We start from the raw sequence: 23,668 nt of genomic DNA, 5'->3' as shown, positions 1-23,668 counted from the left end.
GTTTTTATTTTTTGTAAAAAACTGACAATTCGATTTTTCTTAAAATTTTACCAGATGTTAAAAACGTTATTCTTCGTTGCACAATTTTTTATCAGAAATAAAATCATTTTTAGTTCTTTCAATTTTCGAGATGAAAAATATTTTTGTTACAGTTTTTTTATTTATAAAAAAAGCCGTTAGTTGTAAAATATATTTGTATGGTATCACGTTACAATATATAATATAAAATTTAATTCAAGTCTGTAATGTCATTGGTTCTTGAGATATTTAAGGTTAACCAAAATGTTGTAAGAAAACACCCACGCAATTTTCTTGAGAGCCTTTCTGCATTATTATCTGCACAACAAAATTTAGTTGAAGTTGATATCTCTACTGGTTATTGACCTATTGACGACGAAAAAACGTTGCGAACGCACAGACATCTTTCTAAAAATCTTTCATTTCGACTCTAGGGATCTTTAAACGTCTGACCCATTACAATAACATCTTTTTCAGCAAGTACATTTCTGATATTTTTTATAGTCCCTGATTTTTCTCCTGCTTACCTTTAGAAATAAGTCACGCCTCGCCACTGATACATACGTACTATGCCTTCGTTACATACTAGACGATACTAGGATTCATTGCCTTAAATCTCTTTTTTGCTTTTTTGTTATAAATTATTATTTGATGTCATTTCTTCTTATATATATAGTTTTATCTCATTTCATGTCTATTATTTAATTTTCATGTATATATAGTTATATATTCAATTTTTTTTTTACCTTTTTGTTTTTTTCTTATCATTAATTTATTTAATTTTTTTTCTCGTTACATTTTTTTAAATTTATATTCATTCGCATTAGTTTTTTTTTTGTAATTCCTGAGTTTAATTGTGATAGGGAAATTTCAGCGACGCGACGCAAAATTTTGCACCCCCCTATATTGTCCACCCGCAACGAGCTCTTTGTAGACAGGAAATTACGGTCCGATTAGGAACAGCTAAACTTTTATAAGGGAAAGAATTAAGTTACGGGACGCTGGAGAAACTAAAACTCGCCGCGTGACTCTGGCGATTCAAGCTCCCGTTGTTGTTTTTTGTTTGTGTTGTGTGGAACCGACGAAAAAATGTCCTTTCAAGTATAACAAAAAATACTCTTTTTTCTAAGTTAAGTTCGAATTTCTCATCGACGGTTTTGAAAATGTTGCCACTCTTATTACAAACTGAACTTCAAACTTTCAAGCTTTTAAACTAAAAGTACGCTTCATTGCAAAATGCATATTTACTATGCAGGGAATTTATGGCTATATTCTGTATTGAGAAAAACATGTTTCGTTAAAAAATGTATGTACTTAATGATAATGAATGCTTTAACTGTATGCTCTTTTATTTAACCTAGTGGATAGAGTCTTACAATACAATATATTTTAAATACAACAAGGTCCCTTTTTTATAAGTATACAAAAGACTAAAAATAAAATATTGACGCTTTCGCAGCTATGTTAGTGCAGTTAAAAGGAAATGATGAAGTACATTCATTTGATGTAATTTAGCCACATTTAATATTATTTTACACGTTTCCATGTAATTCTGCAGTTTTAAAAGCGGTTTGTACTTCCCACCACATTCGCACGATCGGCATAAATTATCTCTTTTAACGCCATTGCATTGAGAACACTGTAAATCTTGCAATGTATATGATATTATTTTCTTTGTAATATTTTCAGTTACTAAAATCTCAGCATCCTGATTATCATAAGCGACAAGGCAACGGTTACATAACCATGTATATCTATAGAGAAAATAAAATATATTAAATTTAAATCAATGTGTTAGGAATCTTTTAGACTTACATTTCGTTTTTCATATTTTTGTGCTTTTCACTAATTATATCAATGTCCCTATACTCATTACATGCTTTACAAATAAATCCATTGAGCATACATTCTGCTCTTTTAAGCGGTCTTATGTCATTATTTAATTCTTTGAGACCAATTATTTCAATTAAATTTCTTTTTAATATCAAAAGAAATTCATTGAAATCGCTTAAATTGATGACCGTTATAATTGCTTGTACAAATTTTGATACAGATTTCGCATCGGTTTTAGAGTATTTTTGGTATATTTGTGTTGTAAGATCGAATATGTCATGGGAAATTTCTTGTGCTGATTTAGTAAGAGATTTAGTTTCATCCAAGGATTTTAACAGTAGAGTCATAAACTGTTCAAATTTTTCTTTAAATTCCTTATTTTCTGAGATATCTGATCCCATAGTAAAATTAATATTTAAAGAAGTTTTATCAGCTATAAAACCATAATCATTGTTTTCCATTGAAAATCCATTGCATTTTAGGCCTGCGAAATTTGAAATATCTAACCAAATCAAATTTTCCCAACTTTGTTCAAAACAAAGTTGTACACCGTGGTATAATTCTATCCTCCGTATGCTTTGAACAATAAATTCTGCATAGCTTAATGCATCAGTAATAGTTTTCTTCTTTGAATTAATAATAATACGATTCAAGTCTGCAAAAACAATTTGTACTCCTAACCTTTTCAATTCGGTGAGAATGCCCACATACATCTTATCCATTAAATACTTTAAAATTTTACAAATTGCTGCATCAAACATGCAAGCAGTGCTGGATCTCATCCATCTATAAAAATGAGTTATGTGATAATCTGACAAAGCATTGTGATTTAGCGAAACCTCTCGTAACCATCCGTTGGCCATTGTTTTTAATATCCGAATTGCTGGGCCACATGAGGTAAACTCTGACATAATTTGCAAATCCTTTGTTCTATTGAACAAAACATCTTCAAGAGTAGCTTGTATGTTAACGCCGAAAGCTATCATTGATCTTCCGCTTTCCATTTCAAGAATTTTATTAGCTTGAAGCAAAGCAGTCAAGGCTAAATTTTGTATTGATAAAGCTACACAAATACCGTTGTAAAAACCGGAAATATTTTGAGTAAAAAGTCCGTTCTTATTGACTTCGGCAAGTAATTTATAATCTTCGTTTTCTTTCCCCCCCAGATCAGGGCGATTTGTTGCTGACCACCACAAAACAAAATTATTTTGCTTCAAAAGACGTGCATAAAATATATCTGTACCTGTAAGAACAGGATCTTCTGGTATGTTACCAATAGGAATGTTTAAATATCGACTTTGGTCTAACATCAAATTAACAACGTTGTTAAAGTTAAGAAAATGTCGTATCATCGTACGAGAAGATTGTTTTTGCCAATCAAGGCCGTGTAATGTGGATGCATCATCGCAAATATGAATTTTAATATTAGGGAACTCTGATAACATAGGTATAAATGCTTTTAATTGTTTTATATCTAAAGATGTTTGTGTGCAAAGTAAAGTTGGTCCTCTTTTGTCTTCTTTGTATTTGCTTAAAGATCTCTGTATGTGGCGGTAAACTTGCGCTAAATCAACTTCCATGAACACATCAAAATTTATTTCTTCTGGCACACTTTCCATTACATTTTCAGCTCCATCAATTTTTTTAAAATAGTTAACACGTTCTGATGAGTAGAGTTGATTAATATTTGGCATTTGATTTGATCGTACTTTGTCTAATACCACAATGACAGTTTTGTTACACGCTGGCATAAAAAGTCCCCAAATTTGCCGTTTACCATAAGAACTGTATTGATAAAGAAAGTTTTTTTTAATTTGTTTCCATGATTTTTCTAAATAAATATGAACACCGGTCTTTGCTTCAAGATGTTCAAAGTTATACGTATCACAATCAAGTGAGGTGTTGTGTGGATTGCAGATATCTTTACGTATACTGCATAAGCACCCCATTTCTATTAGAAATCTTGATTCTAAGGATATATTAGTTTCATAAACACCTTCAATATCTGTTATGGGTACATTTGCTATAGTATTCACACTATTAGTTTTAAAAGCTTTCTCCTTAAGTATGTAACGGTAAATAAAGTGGGCTGGCACAGATCTTGGCAATAAGGCATTTACTTTTTTCCTGTTGAATGACACATCACTGCCACTTTCTGACCTTTGATTAATGTATAATATTCGTGGTATTTGGAGTTTGATTTTGTAGAGTTCATCTTCAATTATTGTCCAAGCTATAAAACTACCATAATCGTCTTCAGCAAATAAATGAATTATGTGCCATAAGCCTTTTAGAATATTCGTTTTTTTTCTTGTTAGAAATTCAGATACGTATGATATTTTTTTTCGTTCCTTGCTGCTACTATACTTAATTTTTTTTGATTTTTGAGATATTTCATTTTTCTCTTTTATTTGGTAAGACCATTTTTCTTTTTGAAACAATATCCAGTTTATAATTTCAGATCTCGTGCCACCAATTAAAGGAGGGGACCCAATAACTTCTCTCCAATTCGTATTAACATTCCAGTCAGTCCTTGAAAAATTACGTTTATTTGTACTTGATTTATGTATATTTACATTTCCATTATTTTTGATTTCATCATGATATATTTTAGTAGTAAGTTTGTCCATATTTTCACGGCTTTTAGATGTCATCGAACTGGAAAACATATCATTAATTTGTCTCTGTTTCAGATTATCAGTAGTAGACATAATTTTTTTATTCAACCAATCAGGATGCAATACTCTAGGCACGGGATTACGCAAGCCCTGAATCGCAGCCGGAATAGTTATAATTTTTTGAACAGCTCCACTTAAACGTTCGATATAGTATTCCCAATCAAGAACTTCTCTAATGTCAGCATCGCCCATAGAGTTATCACGAAGCCAACGACGTAAGTAACTACTTCTAATGCTTTTCTCACATTGAAATATAGCAAGAGGTATTGCTCGTTCAGTAACAGGAAACCCTTCCGGTTTTTTAGATATAACATATTTACAAGCCAATCCAGCATCTTTTATCATTTGATCTCCTAAGAACTCAGCAAGTCTTTTAGCTGTTGAAATGGATGTACTTTTCTGAGCCCCGTAATCTTCCAACTTTTTTGACATTGATCGGTTTTCTGATACAAGATCGAATAATTCAGAATCTGGAAGATTTTGGCCTTGGCTATATAAAACATCCAGCCAATAATTGGCTATTTTAGCTACGTTGTCATAACATTCTTGTAGAGTAGTGCCGGATAAAAAAGATTCAAATACAGAACTTTGAAAATTTTTAATTAGCTGTAGTTCTCCACGCCTTTTAACTTCAAATCCCTTTAGCTCTGCTAATGATCCATCAAAGTTAAAAACAGCGTAACGTTTTTTTAACTTTTTACCTTCTTCTTTTGCTGCTGGAAGAACCATTGCTAAATAAGGCCCATCAACTTCAAAAAATATAGAATTTTCCGAACGTATTATAAACTCAGGTGTGCTTGTAATTGGGTCTAATTTGATAAGTTGGTGGTATTGGTCATTTGTGAAATAATTTTGTACCATACTATTCAACACTGCATTAGGATATGAAACGTTGAACGAATTCTTTCCTTTATGACTTGATCGAATAGTAAATACCTGAGGAAACGATGCAGGTAGAATACACCAGATACCATCGGTATCTAATTCAAGCGGACGTCCTATCCGTTCAATTATATTACGGGCTTTTTGAATAATATTTGATCCTGTTAAACATACAATACCTGCCATTGGCATTGAATGCCATCGAGCCCCTTTTCGCATTACATAACCATAAAAAGAATTCAAGATGCATTTGTGTGCGAGTTGTAATGAATCGTAAAGTACTTCTTTACCCTTAGCTGATTTTATTTCTGCCGCATCTCCCTTTTTTATAGATTCTATGACAGATGCTTTTGCAATTTTTGTTAATGCTTTATAATCGTAGCGCCTGTCGCGAAAAGCTCTAACTGTATCGACATAAAAGCTGTTTTCTTTTTGACATATTGTGGAGTTTCGTTCCTCTAGTTTAACAATCTTTGTCTTTTTATAAACTTTGCGACAAAAGTCTGACAAACGCTTTTTTTCATATGCAATTTGATCGTCTTCTGATAATTCATGAAATGATCTGGAACTTCCTCCAGCATGCAAGGGAGGAAACGTTTCCATTTCTAGCTGGTGTTTTATTCTTTGTAACTCATTTTTAGAAGCTGGGAGCATTTCCCCTCTCCAATGCCATTTCATTGTTCGTTGACATTTTGCAACAGATGTGTTAAAGTCACACGCAGCGCAATCAGCATCATTGACAACAGAGGGAGGTTGCAACCGATTTGTTAAAATTATATTAGGGTACATTGCTCCAACATCAAGATGATAGATAACTGGTTGCTCTAATCGATTAGGAATATCATATAAACCTTTTAGAGCTTGTTTTATTTCAGTTGACACTTCTGAGAAATTTAAGACTTCCTTAAGTGGAACACTCTCTTCATTAACAATTGCGTGCTTAAGAACGTTGCTTATGTTGTCTATTAGCTCATTTATCATATTTCGGTCCAAGCGAAAACGACATGGTATATCTGCTCGGTATACTCCACATTCCAGAGCCTCGACATGACCTCCCACGTATGTCTCTGAGTCTATAAGATATCCATCGCTAGAAAACTTATTTTGTTCTTCCTTTTGCTTGTTGGGAAATATAATATTTGCATGATATGCTTCTACCATCAATAGTGTTTCGCAAAGTGTTCCTGATCCTTTGCGTAGTATTTCGTCCGGCTCCATTGGAATAATCGTTGCCAATGCAAAAATAAATGGATGTACATACTTCATATAAAGATAATAAGTTGCAACAGCATCCGAAACTGAATAGTTGGATAAAAGTTGAGGCTTTAAAACAGCCATTTTGCACATTTCTTCGGGATCTAATTCAATTGGATCATAACGAAGTTTAGCTTTTGCTACTGCTTTAAGTCCCTGAGAGCCTACAGGAAGATATGAATCTCTTTTAACCCAACAAAGACAATCCATATGGATGGCTGATCTACATAAGTAGACACCATCGCGTGTTTTGGAAAAACCAATTTCATTACTCATATTAATTCCAAGCAAAGAAGCTCTTATTTCAATAAATGACCAGTCAAAAAAGTCACCATTAAAAGTAACAAAAATATGCGGACGAACTTCCATAATATGATCAAAAAATTTTTTAATGGCTTGAAGTTCATTTGGTTCATTAAAAACCACAAAATTTCCTTCAAATTCAGGTTTAGGTGTGTATTCAAAATCTTTAACATCAGTTGATATTATTTCACGGTTAGTTATTAAATATCCTTGGGTATCAATCATATATGATATCATTATTATTTGATCTGTTTGAGCGTCAGGAAATTTTAATGGTAATTTTGTAGTTTCAATGTCAAAAGCAAAGACAACTGGTTCTGGACGTTCTAAAATATCAGGTCGAGATTTAATTATAGGCGATAACGTTTTATTTCTATGTTCAATTGCTATATCATACCATAGTCCACAAAATATTTTTAAATCTATTGATACTCGAACATGATAGGGAATGTCATATTCTCGTATATCCGAAATAAAATCCATGGGTTCGGATTGCATTATGTTTTTGTTTTCTTTAGAAGTAGGTTTATTAGTCGTATAATTTTCAGACAATGTTTGAGCAAATATATTTTTTTTTTTCAAACGCTCAATGTTCTTTTTAAGGGCGTTTATTAAAAACTTTCGAACTTTCATCAACCCATTTTGATTATAAAATGATAATTTTAAATAAAGCTGCTTGATTCCTGTAAGATGGTTTGGCAAATCTAAGTCTTCTTTATAGAGTTGTTCAAATTTTACAATTTCGTCTCCAAATTTAGACCTTAAAAATTGAGCTAATTCGCTGCAGTGTTTTTCTTCTACGCATATCAAAAAGTATGGAGAGTAAGAAATCGTGTATTTGTATCTTTTTCCGTCCATCTCGATGAAAAACAAATCCAAGGCTGACAATAGCCGTTGTTTAGCGTCTAATAATTCGATCTAAAAAAAAAAACATTTCAATAAGAAATCAAGTTATTTAGGAAGAGTTAATCATTCAAGTGCTTGTTTTGGAATTTTCAAATTTGCCTAAAAAAAATTTGGATTTTAAGTATTGGAAGAAAATGAATGACCTACTCAAAAATTGTTTAATTTACTTCAACACAAAATTTTCTTTCATACTGTTTTCCTATATATCTTGGTAAAGATAGACAGAAAAACAATAGTGTGCAAGTACTTTGCCACTATTAAGGCTAACTAAGGATACACCTTTCTTAAACAAAAATAAATGAAAAGCGTATATTGAAAGTAAAATAATCTTCCATTAAAATTAAATTAATATCGGAAAAGAACTTATAAGACCAGATTTTGATAAGGCAAAAAAAACAATGTCGATAAGGATAAATTTAACGGTCAGAGCCTGCTGGGGCAAGTGGCTCCAAATCGATGTTAGCTCCTTGAAAGATTCGGACATCCATGAGGCTGGAAGCGTGTCTAACGCCGGTTGCAATATGGCCAATCTGGTTGATGTTATTACAATTTTTATACAGACAAAAATATTATATACGTGACAATAACCAAAATCTGGTTTGCTAAAATATGCTAAAAATTAATGCTATAATTATAGAAAAACAATTGTGATTCGTTTGATTGTTAAAACCAATTTTTAATGACTCCGGGCGGGAGCATTGGTTTACATGAGCTCTGAACTATTCTTTCAAATACAATGTTAAAAAAGAGGCTGGGATGCGACCCACACTGATAACTTCCCATACCGTCTGTCGATTTGTCTTGCTTAAAAGTTTGTCCATATGTGCTCGTATCAATTTTTACCAAATTTGCTTACTATTTTTTCAAGATTTTCTTTTTTATGAAAAAATGGACTGTTGGATTTTATATAAAAATTACTGAATATCGAAAACAATATTTTCTGTGAAATAAAATAAGTTTGAAACCAATATTTTTAATTTTTGAAAAACTATTTGAGTCGAAAGTAAATTTTTATCAAGATTTAGTATTGTTTTTTTTAGAGTTTTATTTTTTGTTAAAAAACTGTCGATTCGATTTTTTTCAAAATTTAATCGAATGTTCAAAACAATATTTATTATAAGATAAAATTAGTTTGAAGCCAATATTTCAAATTTTTGAAAAGATATTTGAGTCGAAAATCAATTTGATCAACTTTTGTTAAATTCTTTTCAGGTTTTAAATTTTTGTAAAAAAAACTGTCAATTCGATTTTTCTCAATATTTTTCAGAATGTTGAAAAAAATATTTCTTATAAGATAAAATAAGTTTGAAGCCTAAATTTCAAGTTTTTGAAAAGATATTTGAATCGATATTCAATTTTTACCAACTTTTAGTAATTTTTTTTTTGATTTTTATATTTTATAAAAAAAACTGTCAATTCGATTCGGAGATGAAATCATATTTTAGTCGTAAAATTTTGGAGGTGACAAATTTTTTTCCAGTTTTTTTTTTGATTTTTAAAAAAAAGCGTTAAATGGATTTATTTCAAAAATTATACTTCTTTGATATCACATTACAATACATTATATAAAATTTAATTTAAATCTCTAGCGTTTTTGGTTCGTAAGATATTTAGGGTTAATACATACATACATATATAATTCACTTCCGCAAATTAATTTTAACTTATGAATCGGTTCGTGTGGTGATACTTTGAATTAAAACGTTAATTTTTCGTACTCCGAAATACCAATTTAGAGGCGTACAAGATTTGAATTTATGGTAAGAAAAATTTACGTTATATAAAAAATATTTAAATAAAAAGGAAAAAAACTTTTGATTTTGGTCGGGACTCGAACCCTGGATTTCTGCTATGAACCCTTGAATTGAGCGGCGGCTTTTTTTTTTGTAATTCATTGTTATTAATTCAATGTTAAACCTATCTTAAAGCTAGACAAAAATTCATAAAACTAGCCTAAATAACTATAACTTACAACTTACTTAATGGTCCCATACGGACACTCTAAGTTAAACAATAATACTAAATTCTAATGCCTTTCGGCCCTAAGATCTATTTTACTGTAATTTATTTTTGTATTTATTAGAAAAATTTGAAAAAAAAATAATATCGATATCCTTTTTTATTTGTACTTATAAACTTATTCTATCTATAAATTACTTAAAACTAGATCAACCACAGCAGCAAATCTAACTATCTAATATTTTGTGTTTTTCATACTACGGTACTACGGCGGCTGCATAAATTTGCGAAGCCAAACTCAGCACTTATGTGACCCTCTAAATCCCTACAAAGGCTGTACTAATGCTGGTTATGGAGCGAAGTACCTGCACTGCTCAAACTGTTATTCGGCTGCCTGCTTTATTCTTTGGTCACCTGGGGTGGAATCGGGTAAGGTGATTTGTGATAGGTGACAGTCACAATCAACAAATTCGGTCTGTGTAAGGTGATAGTCACCGGTGACAATCACGATTTGGTGACTTTATCTGGTGACAGCTCTTTAGTTGTCACTTTCATTGGAAATTGATTTTTATTTTTAGTTGCTGAAATTTCAAGACAATATAAATGTGTTGTGCCTTTGATTTTACCTTCTGGAAATGAAAATATTAATCATAATAGAAATGTCCGGCTATCGAGGACTAACCTCCGCAACAAAATAAACATTCTTGGTCTTCCAAGTCCAAAGTAAGTACGCATATGTGCTATATATTTGTTCACATATACATAAATACCTATTTATTATAACTTGTTTTTTTTTTATTTATAATTAATATTCTTAAAAAACTTTCGATTGAATAAGGAAACATTTTTACATATCCTACCGCTTCTGGATTTGTCAGCTGGAATGCGGTCAACACACATTCCCCCTATTCTTCGATTAGCCGTGACTTTAAATTTTCTTAGAGGTGGAGGCTACCAAAGGCAAGTTGGCTCTGACTGGTCAGCTCCAATGGGCCAAAGTAATGTTTGTGAGGTTATTTCTTTGACCTTAAAACAAATATAGAGGAAATTCTGCATACTTACAATCAAATTTAATCAATCGGCTTCAGAAGCAACAAAAATGTTCTTCTACGAAAAATATCAAATTCCTGGAGGTAGGATTTTGTTTCTTAGTAAAAATAAACTAATTTTATTACTTGTTTTTTATTTTATTATTTGTTTCCTGGTAATCGGCTGCATTGATGGGAGTTATGTTATTATTCTCCACCCTTCGGAAAATGAGAATATGTATTTCAATAGAAAATATATATATAATATTACAACAACACAAACTTATCCGGATAGCTTGAAATCGGTTTTTGAATACAACCACTGGAATTGTAACAAACGTCAGTGAGTTTCTTTTAAAGTGATACCAAATTCTAAACAAAATTTGATGATCACCTTACACAGACTCAAAAATTAGTTTGATCACTTTTTATGATCACAAAGTGACAATCAAAAATCACCTTAGCCGATTCCACCCCTGGTAACCGATAATTTGTATAGACTGGATTTTTCTGGTGCTGACAATTTTTCCGGGAACTAGGATGAATATATCGGGCAGCCGGTATTTTCGGATGCCAATTTAAATTCTATTTAGTAGTACCCGTGGCAAGATGGTTAGTGCGTTGGACTGCAGTCGTTCTTTGACTTCCAGAGAGATAGCAAGTGTTTGCAAGTGAGTGATAGTTAATTTTAAATTAAAAATAACACAAATCCAACTTTGTTAGTTAAATCTAATTGGCAAGTTGCCACAATTTTATTTAACTCATCGGTAGCCCAGTGGAGGTGGTGTATGCAGTCAGTCGTTATTTGACTTCCAGCGAGTGAAGAATTGTACATCTTTTTTTATAATTTGCAATTTAAATTTAAAAGTGTTTAAGAATTAACTAAGTTGGCATTGTGCCACTGTTTTAAATAAGTAATCGGCAGCCTAGTGGAGGTGGCGTCCCAACAAGCCACTGACGATCTCGATTTTATCGGGGTCAAGCCTTTCACTACGGTAAAGTCCAGACGAGGGGGTTATAGGCTACCTATGTTCCTCGTAACATTATCGCCCAAAAGCAGTTTTGAGAGTGTGAAGAAAATCGAATCTCTCGACAATTAAGCTGTACACTGTGACACAATAAAAAGGCACAACGACATTCTCAATGTCCGAAGTGTCAGAGGTTTTGCAATGCCAAAGCCAACTGCAATATGCAGTTGCGCTGTGTCAGGTGCTCAGAAACAAGGCGAATGCAAGCTGGAGAAGTGCTGCTCAAGTGTGTCCTTTGTGGCAACCAAGGGCACCCGTATAACTATAGGGGTTGCCCTAAGGTCCAACAAATGAAGCAAAAACAGCCCAGTCAAAAAGCCGAAGGAAGTCGAACAGTTCGAAAGGCTCTAACACAAAAATTCGTGGATCCCAAATTCTTTTACGCCCAAATGGTGTCAGGGAATGTAAGCACGAAACAGGCTCCACCACCGGTTGTCCCAAAGGCTCCCGTGCCTAAGGTACCAGAGATTCAGCCTGACATCATAGCCTTGTTGTTGAGCATTCAAGGTCAACTAACAGGACTGCAAAGTCAGATAAAGGAGCAAAGCAAAAGGGTAGATTATCTCTACTCTTTGTTGCCTGGCCTGGCGCAGTTTAGACTATAATGGGCGCGCTGCCGGAGATGCGCTTAAAAGTCCTAGCTGTGAATGTAAATTCATAGATTAGGATTGAACGAAAAGCCAATATGTTCCAATTGTTGAAAGACTACACTCCCTATGTGTTTATAACTAGGGAAACTAAGGTAAACCACAAACACAAATTGACTCATAAAAATTAAAATATCGTATGAAGATTGGTAAAAGCGACACTTGTGTAGAGTCGCACAAGGGGGCGGTGTCGCTCTTTTTATACGAAAAGGAATTATTATTAAGTCGTATACAACAACGAAGTGCGAAAGCTCAAGAAGCTAGAAGTTTTCGTTGTATGCATCTCTCTCACTCAAGGGAAGCGGATGTATATGATTGCGGCTTATGCGGCTGGAGCTCCGCAGGTTACTTAGTTTGAGATTCCTTTTAGGGAACTTAAACTGAGCTTGGTCGAAAACTATTTCATCTTGGCCGGTCATTTGAACGCAAAACATGAAGATTGGGGAAATCAACATAGTAATCCCAGAGGTAACCATCTTTTTAATTTGATGAATCTTTACAGTGTTGACTATGGCGTCGACCTGCTGGCTACTGAAAAGCCATCGTATCCAAGAAGCGGCTCCTTTTTGGATCTTTTGCTGTACGACACAAGACTGACAGTTACAGACAAAGTGGGTAATCACCCTCGAAACAGACATATAAATGCTGCTCTGACCAGAGCCAGAGGAGCCTTCGCTCTGACGAAAAGTCTGTTTTTTAGCAGCCGGCTTGACCCCAGAGTGAAGGTAATTTCTACATGACCCTCATGCGGCCAATGATCGTTTATGGTTGTCCTGTGTGGTTCAACGTTGCCCCTTCCCAGATGGAGATGTTTCGGGTGTTCGAGCGGTAGTGTTTACGGCGCAATACCGGTTTATATCGAACAGCCGAATCTTCTTATGTGCATTACTATTCCAACGAGGTCCTATACAACGGGGCTCGAATCAACAGAATTGACAATTTCGTAATAAAACTCGTTCGAGGTCACATTGCAAGAGCTATGTCTTCGACCAACAATTTAATTTTCGGGGCGTTCTATCCGAACGACGAGTATTTTGATCGACTTCATTCCACCAGAGGCATTCCTCTTTTTAGATAGATGCGGTCTGATACAGGATAGATTGGCAGTTCCGCTAATCTACCACGTCAGACGACGAACCGTGGATAGGCGACTCCTATACAATCGGGACGTCATGGCACAAGGTGGAGCAGAGCTCCTTCGGTTCAGTAGGGCTGTGTCCGAACGGGACCGAACTGACAGGGTGAAGCAGGAGAACCAGTTTTGGAGGATTCAATCGGCACTTGATAGTGGGTAGTCGGGATGGGGTTTTAAGCCTTGGCCGGCTTACATACTTGTTTAATAGTATTAGGGTTTAGTTTTAAGTAGAATAGGCATGGGGGCACACAAACACATGTATACAGTTGTGTTCATAAAAATAGCAGTGCTGGTAAAATTTTATTAGTTTGTCAATTATTTATATAACAGAAGTTCTTACAAAAAAAATGAACATGTTTCTTGCATTTAACGGTCTTTCGTTTTCATATTGGAGACTTTTAGCTTAAAGTTATACTCTACTTTTCCCGGTGAACACACATTATTTCAAACTCTCTGGATATAGAGTGTTCATAAAAATAGCAGTGCTTTTGATTTTATAATTAAAAAGGTTAAAAATTCATTTTTTTATTTTTCGGTAACTAATTATTTTACTATTTAAAATTTTAAGTATTTGTAACATACTAGCATATACAAAATTAATAAATATTAGCTCAAAAATAAACAATGGAACGGTCAAGACAGGGCACCGAAGAAATTCGAAAACTGCGTTTGGAGGGAAAAACCTACCAAAATATTCAAGACATCCTAGGCTGCTCAGCAGAAATGGTTAGTAACGCCTTAAAATGGCAAAATAAACCGAAAACGCGAGGCCCAAACAGGATGGCTACTGAGATAACTAAAAGAAAAATTGTTCAGTTAGCAAAACAGAACCCTTCCTTAGGCTTTAGGAAAATAAGAAATTGACTTCAACTGTCTGTTAGCGCTGTCACAATACGAAGACGTCTTTTAAAAGCGAAGTTACCAGCCCGAAGTGAACGCAAGGTACCATTCTTTACGAAAAGGCATGTGGCAAAGAGAATGGAGTTTGTTAAAGCGCATAGAAATTGGGCAAAAGAGAAATGTTCTGTGGAGCGGTGAAAGCAAAGTCAATCTTTTTGGGTCCATGGGTAGTCGAGAATATGTGAGAAGACCGCAAAATGCAGCATACCATTCACGGTGCACCATAAAAACAGTGAAGCATGGTGGGTGAAAAATAATGATATGGGTTCGGGCCTATTTATCCCATGGGGTTATAAGGGATGCCAACGAGTATGTGAAAATCCTCGAAGGGGTTATGTTATCCTATGCTGAAGAGGAAATGCCGTTGGTTTGGGTATACCAATAAGACTATGTCCCAAAGGATATGTCAAAAAGGCAAAACCATCGTTTGCGCAGAATAAGTTATCCGTTATGGTGTGGCCCGCTCAATACCCCGAGTTTAACACCATCGCAGATTTGTGGGGGGATGTTAAGAACGCAGTTCGTAAAGCAAAACCTAAGAATTCGAAAAAATTGTGGGAAGCAGTGCGTGATTCGTGGAACGGAATACCAGTCGAGAGGTGTCAGGTTTTAGTGGACTCGGTGCCACGTAGATGCGAAGCATCATAAAAAACAATGGTTATGCAACAGAGAACTAATTGTAGGCTAACATTATTTGTATACTTTTATATAACTTATTACAGTTTTTCTTCCTTTTTACATAATAAATCTAGTACTTTGTCATGCACTGCTATTAAGAAAAAAAACGGACAGCAAAATATGAAAAACAAAAAATGTTATATAGTTAGATTTGCTAATATGGTTGACCTAGTTTTAAGTAGTTTATAGGTGGAATATGTAGTTTAAGTTTTATTTAAGGACCCAATTTCAAGTAGTTTTGAAGTAAAAATAAAAAAGGATATTGATATTAGTTTTTTTTTTAAATTTTGTAATGAATAAAAATGTATATAAAATTTATTTGATGTTAATTAGATGTTGGGACCGAAAGGCATTCGAATTATGTATTATTGTTTAACTTAGAGTGTACGTATGGGACCATTTAGTTAGTTGTAAGTTATGGTTATTTAGGCTAGTTTTATGAATTTTTGTCTAGCTTTAAGATAGGTTTAAGGTTGAATTAATAAAAATGAATTAATTAGTATCGAAAGATACCTCTGCCAATTCATCAGGTTATACTAATGTGGTGCTATCAGCGGTACCCCATAACAGTTTTACAATACCTACCCACAATTTAAAATATGATGCTCAAATTTGAAATAGTTGAGTAAAATCACGGCGGTGATAGTACTTATCATAAATGTTTTACAAATAAATCTTCTTTAAAGATCCAATAATGTAATGGAACAAAATATGTTATACAATATTTTTACAATGAACTTTTGGTATACATTTTTTTAACGTTCATAACATTTATTAATTTTTGTACCATACTACTATAAGAAAGTTTATTAAATAAATTGTATGCTCATAGCAATTATTATTTACATTAAACCGGTCTGTTTGTCGACTTTATGCATTCTTTGATTATTTTGTCTCTTAAGTTAAATACAGAAGGATGTTTTATGAAATAAGAAAAAAATATTTTCACATGAAGACGGCATACTTGAAAATAAGTCTTAGTTAGCCATAAGAGAAGTGTCTTTTCTTTTGAATTTTCGTACTCTTTTAAGCTTATTAATAATTCTGTAAAACTAAAACTGTGTTTTTCCTTAGACATTTCTCTAACACAATCGTCACAGATTTTATTTAATTTTGTCATCGTTTTGAAAAAAACAATATCCCATTATCTTCTACATTGCTAACATTGATGTCATTTTCAAAGCATTCGGTCACATCAAAAATTTCCTCGATTTGAGGTTGCTCCTTGGATAACAATTTATTTTGGCTTTCCAAACTACCCGAAGATAATCCGCATCATCTTCTTCGCAATGCGCAATGGGAACATTTTGAGTTAAATAAGAATTTGAGCGATATAACTTTGGCTAACAGGGCACCGAATTTTGATACACTTGGATTACTTTTGTGAACGTTTCTTATCTTTCCAAATAAGTTTTTCAATAGATCTTGAATACATTTATTTACATGTGCATAATATAAATCGATATACTTGATAAATAATGTTTCTTTTATGCAAAGAATGCTTTTAATTGTTAATGCTTATCCCTTAAAACAATACAATATTTGACATTAGATTTGACGACCAACTAATATATCAATCATTCACTTCAGAACACGGAAAAAAGTATTACGATTGAATATATTGTGTTACGATCATGGTTACGATATTCTATGAGTGCATCCTTCTATCTTTGTGACTTTCTTTACTTTTGTGATCCCTTGCGATAGTGACATTTCAAGTAGTGTGCTCTTTTTTTGTTGATATTATGTGATAGTGACACTTTACTGTTAAGTGAGCGAGAAATGTTCTCATTTCGGATAATTACGTTACGATGCCGAGGTGAAGACGACCTGACTTAATCAATCAAATGTGCGAAGAGCTACCTCACGTGCTAACCACACTGATTATCAGAGAGAGACAGATTAAGAAAATAGCCGTATTGCTATGTCAGAATTGCGTTATTTAATAAGTGAAAATGAAGTGGATAGGCTTGGAATGCAAGCCCACTTTCAAGGTATTATACCAGAATATTTTTTTATAACATTCAAGTTTGTACTAAAATATACATACAGCGTGTAACGGAAGGGGGTATCAACTCTGAAGGAGGTGAATGTGCTCATGAAACTCAACAACTTTCCCCAAAAAAACATAGGTCGAAATATAAAAAAAAATTGGCCCTGCCATAGTAAATCAATCAGCAGGTAGTCAGTTTTGTAACGGAGGGCCAAATTTTGTTTTCATATTTCGCCCTATGTTCAGAAACAGGAGGATTACAATATCCTTTGATCTTTAATGGACAGCAGTGTGCGACTTAACGTGAGGAATGCCAACTATTACATTTACTTCAGAACGATGAACTGGGATGAATCAATGATTCGGTAATATCTTAATCGCCGCATCAAATTCGTACATTGTTTGCGATTATCATATCGACATGTTTCCCCTCGAATCCAAAAGATTTGTGGGTTAAGTATAGAGATGACATGTCTGAGGATGTTTTGCATCGTGTGCGCCGTGAAACTTTAAAAACTACACTACAAATGACTGAAGAAATTTACAATGAGACATTGATCATGATAGAAGATATGTGTTTATTGATAGCAAATAAAGTATTGGCGTGTTTGGGAATGACAGTACCTAATCGTCATATGCACGATCCATTAAACCACGAGTTGCAAAGGGAACAACAGTACGACATTGAAGCATTGGCAATTCGTACAAATGTTCCACAATTAAATCAACAACATACCTTCGATTGTACCCCAATCGCTGGTCTTCAAGCCTTTTGACAGCCACGTGCATTGTATCTATCCTAAAACATTTATCTTAAATAGATCTCTTATTTCCAGCCTAAAGTCTGTGGTAGCTAGTGCTGTAAATGCTTATATTATAATGTAAATTTATTTTATATTTTAATAAATAATAATAATAATAAATAAATCAACAACAAAGAATACGACACTTTGATAGAAGCTGTGCACATTGGATCTCGTGGAATTTAATTCCTTGATGCTCCCGGAGGAACCGGAAAAAAGTAATTTCATTGCTTTTGGCGAGGATCAGATCGCGAAATGATGTTGCTCTAGGGTTGGCTTCATCTGGAATAGCTGCGGACAAACTGCACATTCTGCCTTGAAAGTTCCATTAAACATGCAAATCACCGAAACACCAATTTGCAACATCGCTAAACAGCGCAATGGCCAAGATCCTACATGTATGCAAATTAATTGTTTGGGATGAATGCACAATGGCCCATAAGAGGTCACATTAATCAATCTCGACTATGCAATAGAACAAGACTGGCTGTGAAAAAGCTGATGAATAACGTCATTGAGGCTACAATCATAAAGGGAAAATACAAAGGAGAGGATGTCTTGATCCCGCGAATACCGATGATTCCAACGGATTTACCAATGGATTTAAAACACTTACAATTTCCAGCACTTCTGGCCTTTGCGATGACAACAAATAAATCGCAAGGACAGTTTTTAGAACTTTGCGGAATCAATTTGGAGTTTTCATGTTTCGCGCATGGACAATTATACATTGCGTGTTCGCGCGTGGGAAAACCGTCTTCATTGTTTATTTACGCACCACAAAACAAAACAAGACAAAAAATATAGTTTATGAGAAAGCTTTAAATTGATTAACAAACTTTTTCAACAGTGTGTGTCTGTTAATAAAAATTCAAACCTTATAAATAGCTAGTATTTCAGAAAAACTCTGTATTTTTTTAAGTAAGCAACATGATGTGTCGAAAATAATAATAAAACATCATGCTTCATTCAAAAAAAATGCTTTTTTATTCAAAACGTTTTGTTTGTTTTGAAATTAATTCATACAAAAGTGTAGGTCTTTTATTAATCGCTTGAGGCAGTACGAAGTCTGCGGGTCAGCTAGTAAAGAATATGATTTGGTAATTTCTAATGAGTGCAGGTTTTCCATTTAATAGAACAAACAGACGATTAATTTTTTTAATAAATTCGACTGTTGATTTTGAAAACTGATTTATTTCGGTCGGAAACTTTCCCAGTTTTAGTTAATGCTTCAATTCCAGAGGCGACAAATCTACTTAGAATTTGAACAGCCAACTTTACGCTCAATTTCTGAAATTCAGTTGGGTCTATATGTGCTGAAGTCAGTCTCGGACATATTTTAGTGGTATTACATCTTTCAATATTATAAAGGTATTTATTTACCTTCTAACTTACAATTAAATCACAAGTTGAAAAATTATATTTTAATAAATTGTTCCTTATGCTTTCGATAAGTTGGGAATATCTTACATTCCCTATATTTCTTTTTATTTGTATGTAAAACTGAATTTGCTTTCATCAAGATTTAATTTGTTAAATACACTACGATTTGTAGGGCCTTGATCGCAGCATATATCTCTTACATTTAGATTTAGGCCTGTGCATATGTCAAGACAATTATGTATTTCAATCTCAAGTTGCTTCATAGGAATATTGCTTGGACAGAAAACATGATATAAGACCTGCTTAAAATTGCCACAGACACTGCGAATCATGAAGACGCATGCAGATTTAGCCAAAATACTTGACTTTTGGTTCTTTCCATAGTCAACAAAACCTTCAATTTATGGTAGGTCAAATTAGTTTGCAAGCTCATTTCGTCAAAATTAAGGTAAACCTCTCTATGTTTTTCTGATAAATTTGATGTAACGTTCTTTATTTCTTCTAAAACTTTAATATTCACCTCATGAAAAAGGCTTTCTATATTGATCCATCTATGTAAGGAAGATGAATTGGGCAAGTGTAATCCAAGTTGATCTCTGAGAAAGTTGTAACCGCAGGACGAACGGAAAAAATGCACTGTGTAATCCACTTTTCCTCATTAGTATATTCTCTTAAGGTTTGCGATAAAATAACTTTAAAAAAACTCTTGGTGATTTGATTTATACCTTAAATTAAATCGATTTCTCTTTCCAGAGAATTCTTTTCATCAGACCGAAGCCTTTTTCTAGTCTTTTTAAGTCGACTAATTTTCTGTAACATTTTTATTTTCAAGACAAGATTTTCTTTCTTTAGTTTCCTTTTTAGATTAGCTTTTCTGTAACATTTTTATTTTCAAGACAAGATTTTCTTTCTTTAGTTTCCTTTTAAGATTAGCTTCGCAGTTTGTACAGATGAATTCTATTTCTTTGTCTGATTTTTTTGCTGATAATCTTTTTGACGCACGACTCAACTCTTCAGCATCAATTTCATTATAACTCATATCAGCTTCATTTCGTTTTTCATAAGTTATTTGGCTTTGCTCGGATCAAAATTAACGGATTCACTATCAGAAATACACACCTCCTCAGATCGTTTCAAACTGATTGAGGGATATGCATTCTTTCTTTAATTTTTTTTTCCGATTAATGCTTTCTCAAAATGTTTGCTAAATATATGGGGTCGTTTTAGGCCTTCTACGTGTTCTTGTGACTTTCCTACTTATGCTAACCATTGCGTATACTTTGTAGTATTTTTTTGGAAAATCAAATAATTTTATATTTAAACGTTAAGTTTTTGCTGCTTCACAATGAATAATTGAACAGTTTGTACTTTTAAAAGATGCCAGTTTTACGTTTTTTTTTGTATTATATTTTCTTAATAACAATATATTTTGTATGACAATTTATGTTTTTAAGTATAGATAATAGCAATAGAAAGAATTATACAATAACCAGTCAAAATATTTTGTAGATAAATTTACACATAAATTATTTTTAATAAATTAAATAAGTAAAAAGTAAAAATGTAATCAATAATATAAACTTATACATAAATGTATTAAATGTAATAAATTAAATTTGAAACAAAAATATATTAAAACGTGAAAACAAGGAAATTAAGAATAATAAATAAATTTGCGAGCATTCTTAAAGTTAGTGTATCTCTTCGTACTTCGATGCTGGGGAGGCTTCAGTTAGGATATTTTTTATTGGAGTTGTTCGAAAGGCGTTTATGCTTCTTCTAGCTGCTGTGTTGTAGATGGGTTTGATGATGTTTAAAACATACTTTGGGCAGTGACCATATATAACCAGCCCATAATCAATTTTACTTAGAACTAAAGTTTTGGTTATGTATGAAAGGGTGTTAATATGTACATTGCTTTTATATGTTGCTAAATATCTTATTATGTTAGTTCGTGCAGCTAGGGATTTCTTAAGCTCTAAACAATGTTCTTTCCAAGAATATTTACAGTTAAATATTAATCCTAAAATACTTAAGTTACTTACATTATTTATCATAGTGCTGTTTATGTTAAGGTTGGGTTGTTGACAATTTTGTTTGCGACATACATGAAGCAGTTTACATTTTTCAATTGAAAGTTTTGCACCTGATTTTGTTGACCATTCAATTATATCTTCTCATGCGATTTGAAATAAAGATTTACATTTATTTAGGTCATTAATTTTGCATAAAATATAAATATCATCTGCATAGCTGCAATGATCCAAAAGTTGGTACTTAATTAGTATTGCGTTAACATCATCGAATGCAATAATAAACAGTATTACCGAGAGAGGTGATCCCTGGGGAATACCGTTATGAAGTGGGTAGCTGGAAGAGTAGACGTTATTGGTTTTTACCACAAGTTTTCTGTTTGTTAAAAATGATTTTACGTATCCGTATATTCTGCTTCCAACACCCCACTTTATGAGCTTATTTAATATAATATGAGGACCTATACGATCGAAGGCTTTTTCGAAGTCAAGAGAGAGTATGGAAATATGTTTTTTGGTTGAAAGAGCATTTGAAATGGCATGGTCGATGTGAAGCAAGGCGTCAATGAAACCTCTTTGAGCCTTAAACGCAACTTGATTGCGTTCTTTGTAGTTTAAGACACGGAAGGTCATTATTGTTTTTTTTTCCTGAAGATCTTATTGATTTTGGGGAACATACCAGGGTCACTCGAATTAACTGACTGGATCTTGCGGTCCCAGTACTTGTTAATTGATAGACTTCAGTGTCCTAACCTCCAAGTCGTGTGGGTCAATAAGTCGTCTGTACAAGTTTTTGAGTCTTGTCCATAAGCCACTCTTGAGACTACGTAGTGCGTCAATAGTCGTGTTTCTGTAAACGTCCATTTGGTCCCGTTCTTTGTACTTTGGTATTGTCCGTTCCATCGTTCGTTTTATTATTTCGTCCATTTGTTGTAAATGTTGGTCAATTTCTGTATTTGTCAGGTTTCTGTTGTTTGGTGGGGCTATGTCACTGGAACGAAGTTCTCTCAGTGTGGTGTCGTACAGCATAAGATCCTTGAGCTTTCAGAATTCATTGTTGTATATGACCTTATAATTAATGCCTTTTCGTACAATGAGAGCGACACCGCCCCTGGAGTGGAGTCGGGTCGGCCTCTTCTTACGATATTGTAATTTTTATGAGTCAATTTGTGTTTTTGGTTTAGCTTAGTTTCGCTAGCCATAAAGACATCGGGACTGTAGCCTGTCAACAATTGGCACATATTGGCTCTTCGGTCAATCCTAATCAGTGAATTTACATTCACAGCTAGAACTTTAAGGCGCTGGCATTGCGCCAGGCCAGGCAACAAAGAGTAGAGATGATTTATCCTTTTGACTTGCTCCTTTATCTGACTTTGCAGTCCTGTTAGTTGACCTTGAATGCTCAACAACAAGGCTACAATGTCAGGCTGCCTCACTTGTGCCTTAATCAAAGGGGCCTTTGGGACAACCGTTGGTGGAGCCTGTCTCGTGTTCCCATTCCCTGACACCATTTGGGCGTAAAAGAATTTGTGATCCACGAATTTTTGTGTTAGAGCCTGTCGAACTGTTCGACTTCCTTCGGCTTTTTGACTGGCCTGTTTTTGCTTAATTTCTTGGACCTTAGGGCAACCCCTATAGTTAGCCGGGTGCCCTTGGTTTCCACAAAGGACACACTTGAGCAGGGTCAAATCGTCAACCCGCTCATTCCCCAGCTTGCATTCGCTTTCGATGTGGGTTTCTGAGCACCTGACACAGCGCAACTGCATATTGCAGTTGGCATTGGCATGTTGAATGTCGTCGTGCCTTTTTAATGTCTCCCAGTGTACAGCTTGATTGTCGAGATTCGATTCTCTTCACACTATCAAAACTGCTTTGGGGCGATAATGTTACGAGGAACATTGGTAGCCTATAACCCTCTCGTCGGGACTTTACCGTAGTGAATGGCTGACCCCGATAAAATCGAGATCGTCATTGGCTTTTTGGCGGCGCTCAGCTAAGAGCTCCTCCGGTTCCGTGCAGGAACTTATGCCCTTCAGAAGGACCGTCTTAAATTTTTCACATTTAGGCGTGCAGCTGAAAAACTCAGCTGTGGCCTCTTTTAGCAACCCTTTTACTAACTTGTATTCGGCAAGTGAAAAACACTGGACCGAATAATTCTTTTCTTTTTCATTTAAGAGTTGTAGCTGTTGTTTGGCCTTAGCCGAAGT

At 34.0% G+C, this 23,668-nt stretch overlaps 1 protein-coding gene across 2 annotated transcripts in view; it reads right to left on the bottom strand.

The window, feature by feature from the left end:
- Window positions 1-1,329: 1,329 nt before the first annotated feature.
- LOC129943334 (DNA polymerase epsilon catalytic subunit 1) overlaps window positions 1,330-23,668 on the bottom strand; it is a 42,537-nt gene continuing 20,198 nt past the window's right edge. The window contains exons 2-4 of one of the 2 annotated variants that reach the window (XM_056052684.1): window positions 1,834-7,886; window positions 1,712-1,772; window positions 1,330-1,657 (exon numbers count right to left, since the gene is read on the bottom strand). In XM_056052684.1, the coding sequence (XP_055908659.1) occupies window positions 1,478-1,657; window positions 1,712-1,772; window positions 1,834-7,886 (6,294 nt within the window). In that variant the 3' untranslated portion in view covers window positions 1,330-1,477. Of the gene's footprint in view, window positions 1,773-1,833; window positions 7,887-23,668 lie in introns of both variants that reach the window. The other variant, XM_056052683.1, reaches the window with a different exon arrangement.

Source organism: Eupeodes corollae, chromosome 1 (assembly GCF_945859685.1).
Source record: "Eupeodes corollae chromosome 1, idEupCoro1.1, whole genome shotgun sequence".
NCBI lineage: Eukaryota > Metazoa > Arthropoda > Insecta > Diptera > Syrphidae > Eupeodes > Eupeodes corollae.
Note: the sequence above shows the minus strand (reverse complement) of the source record. Positions and strands in the feature narration are given on the sequence as shown.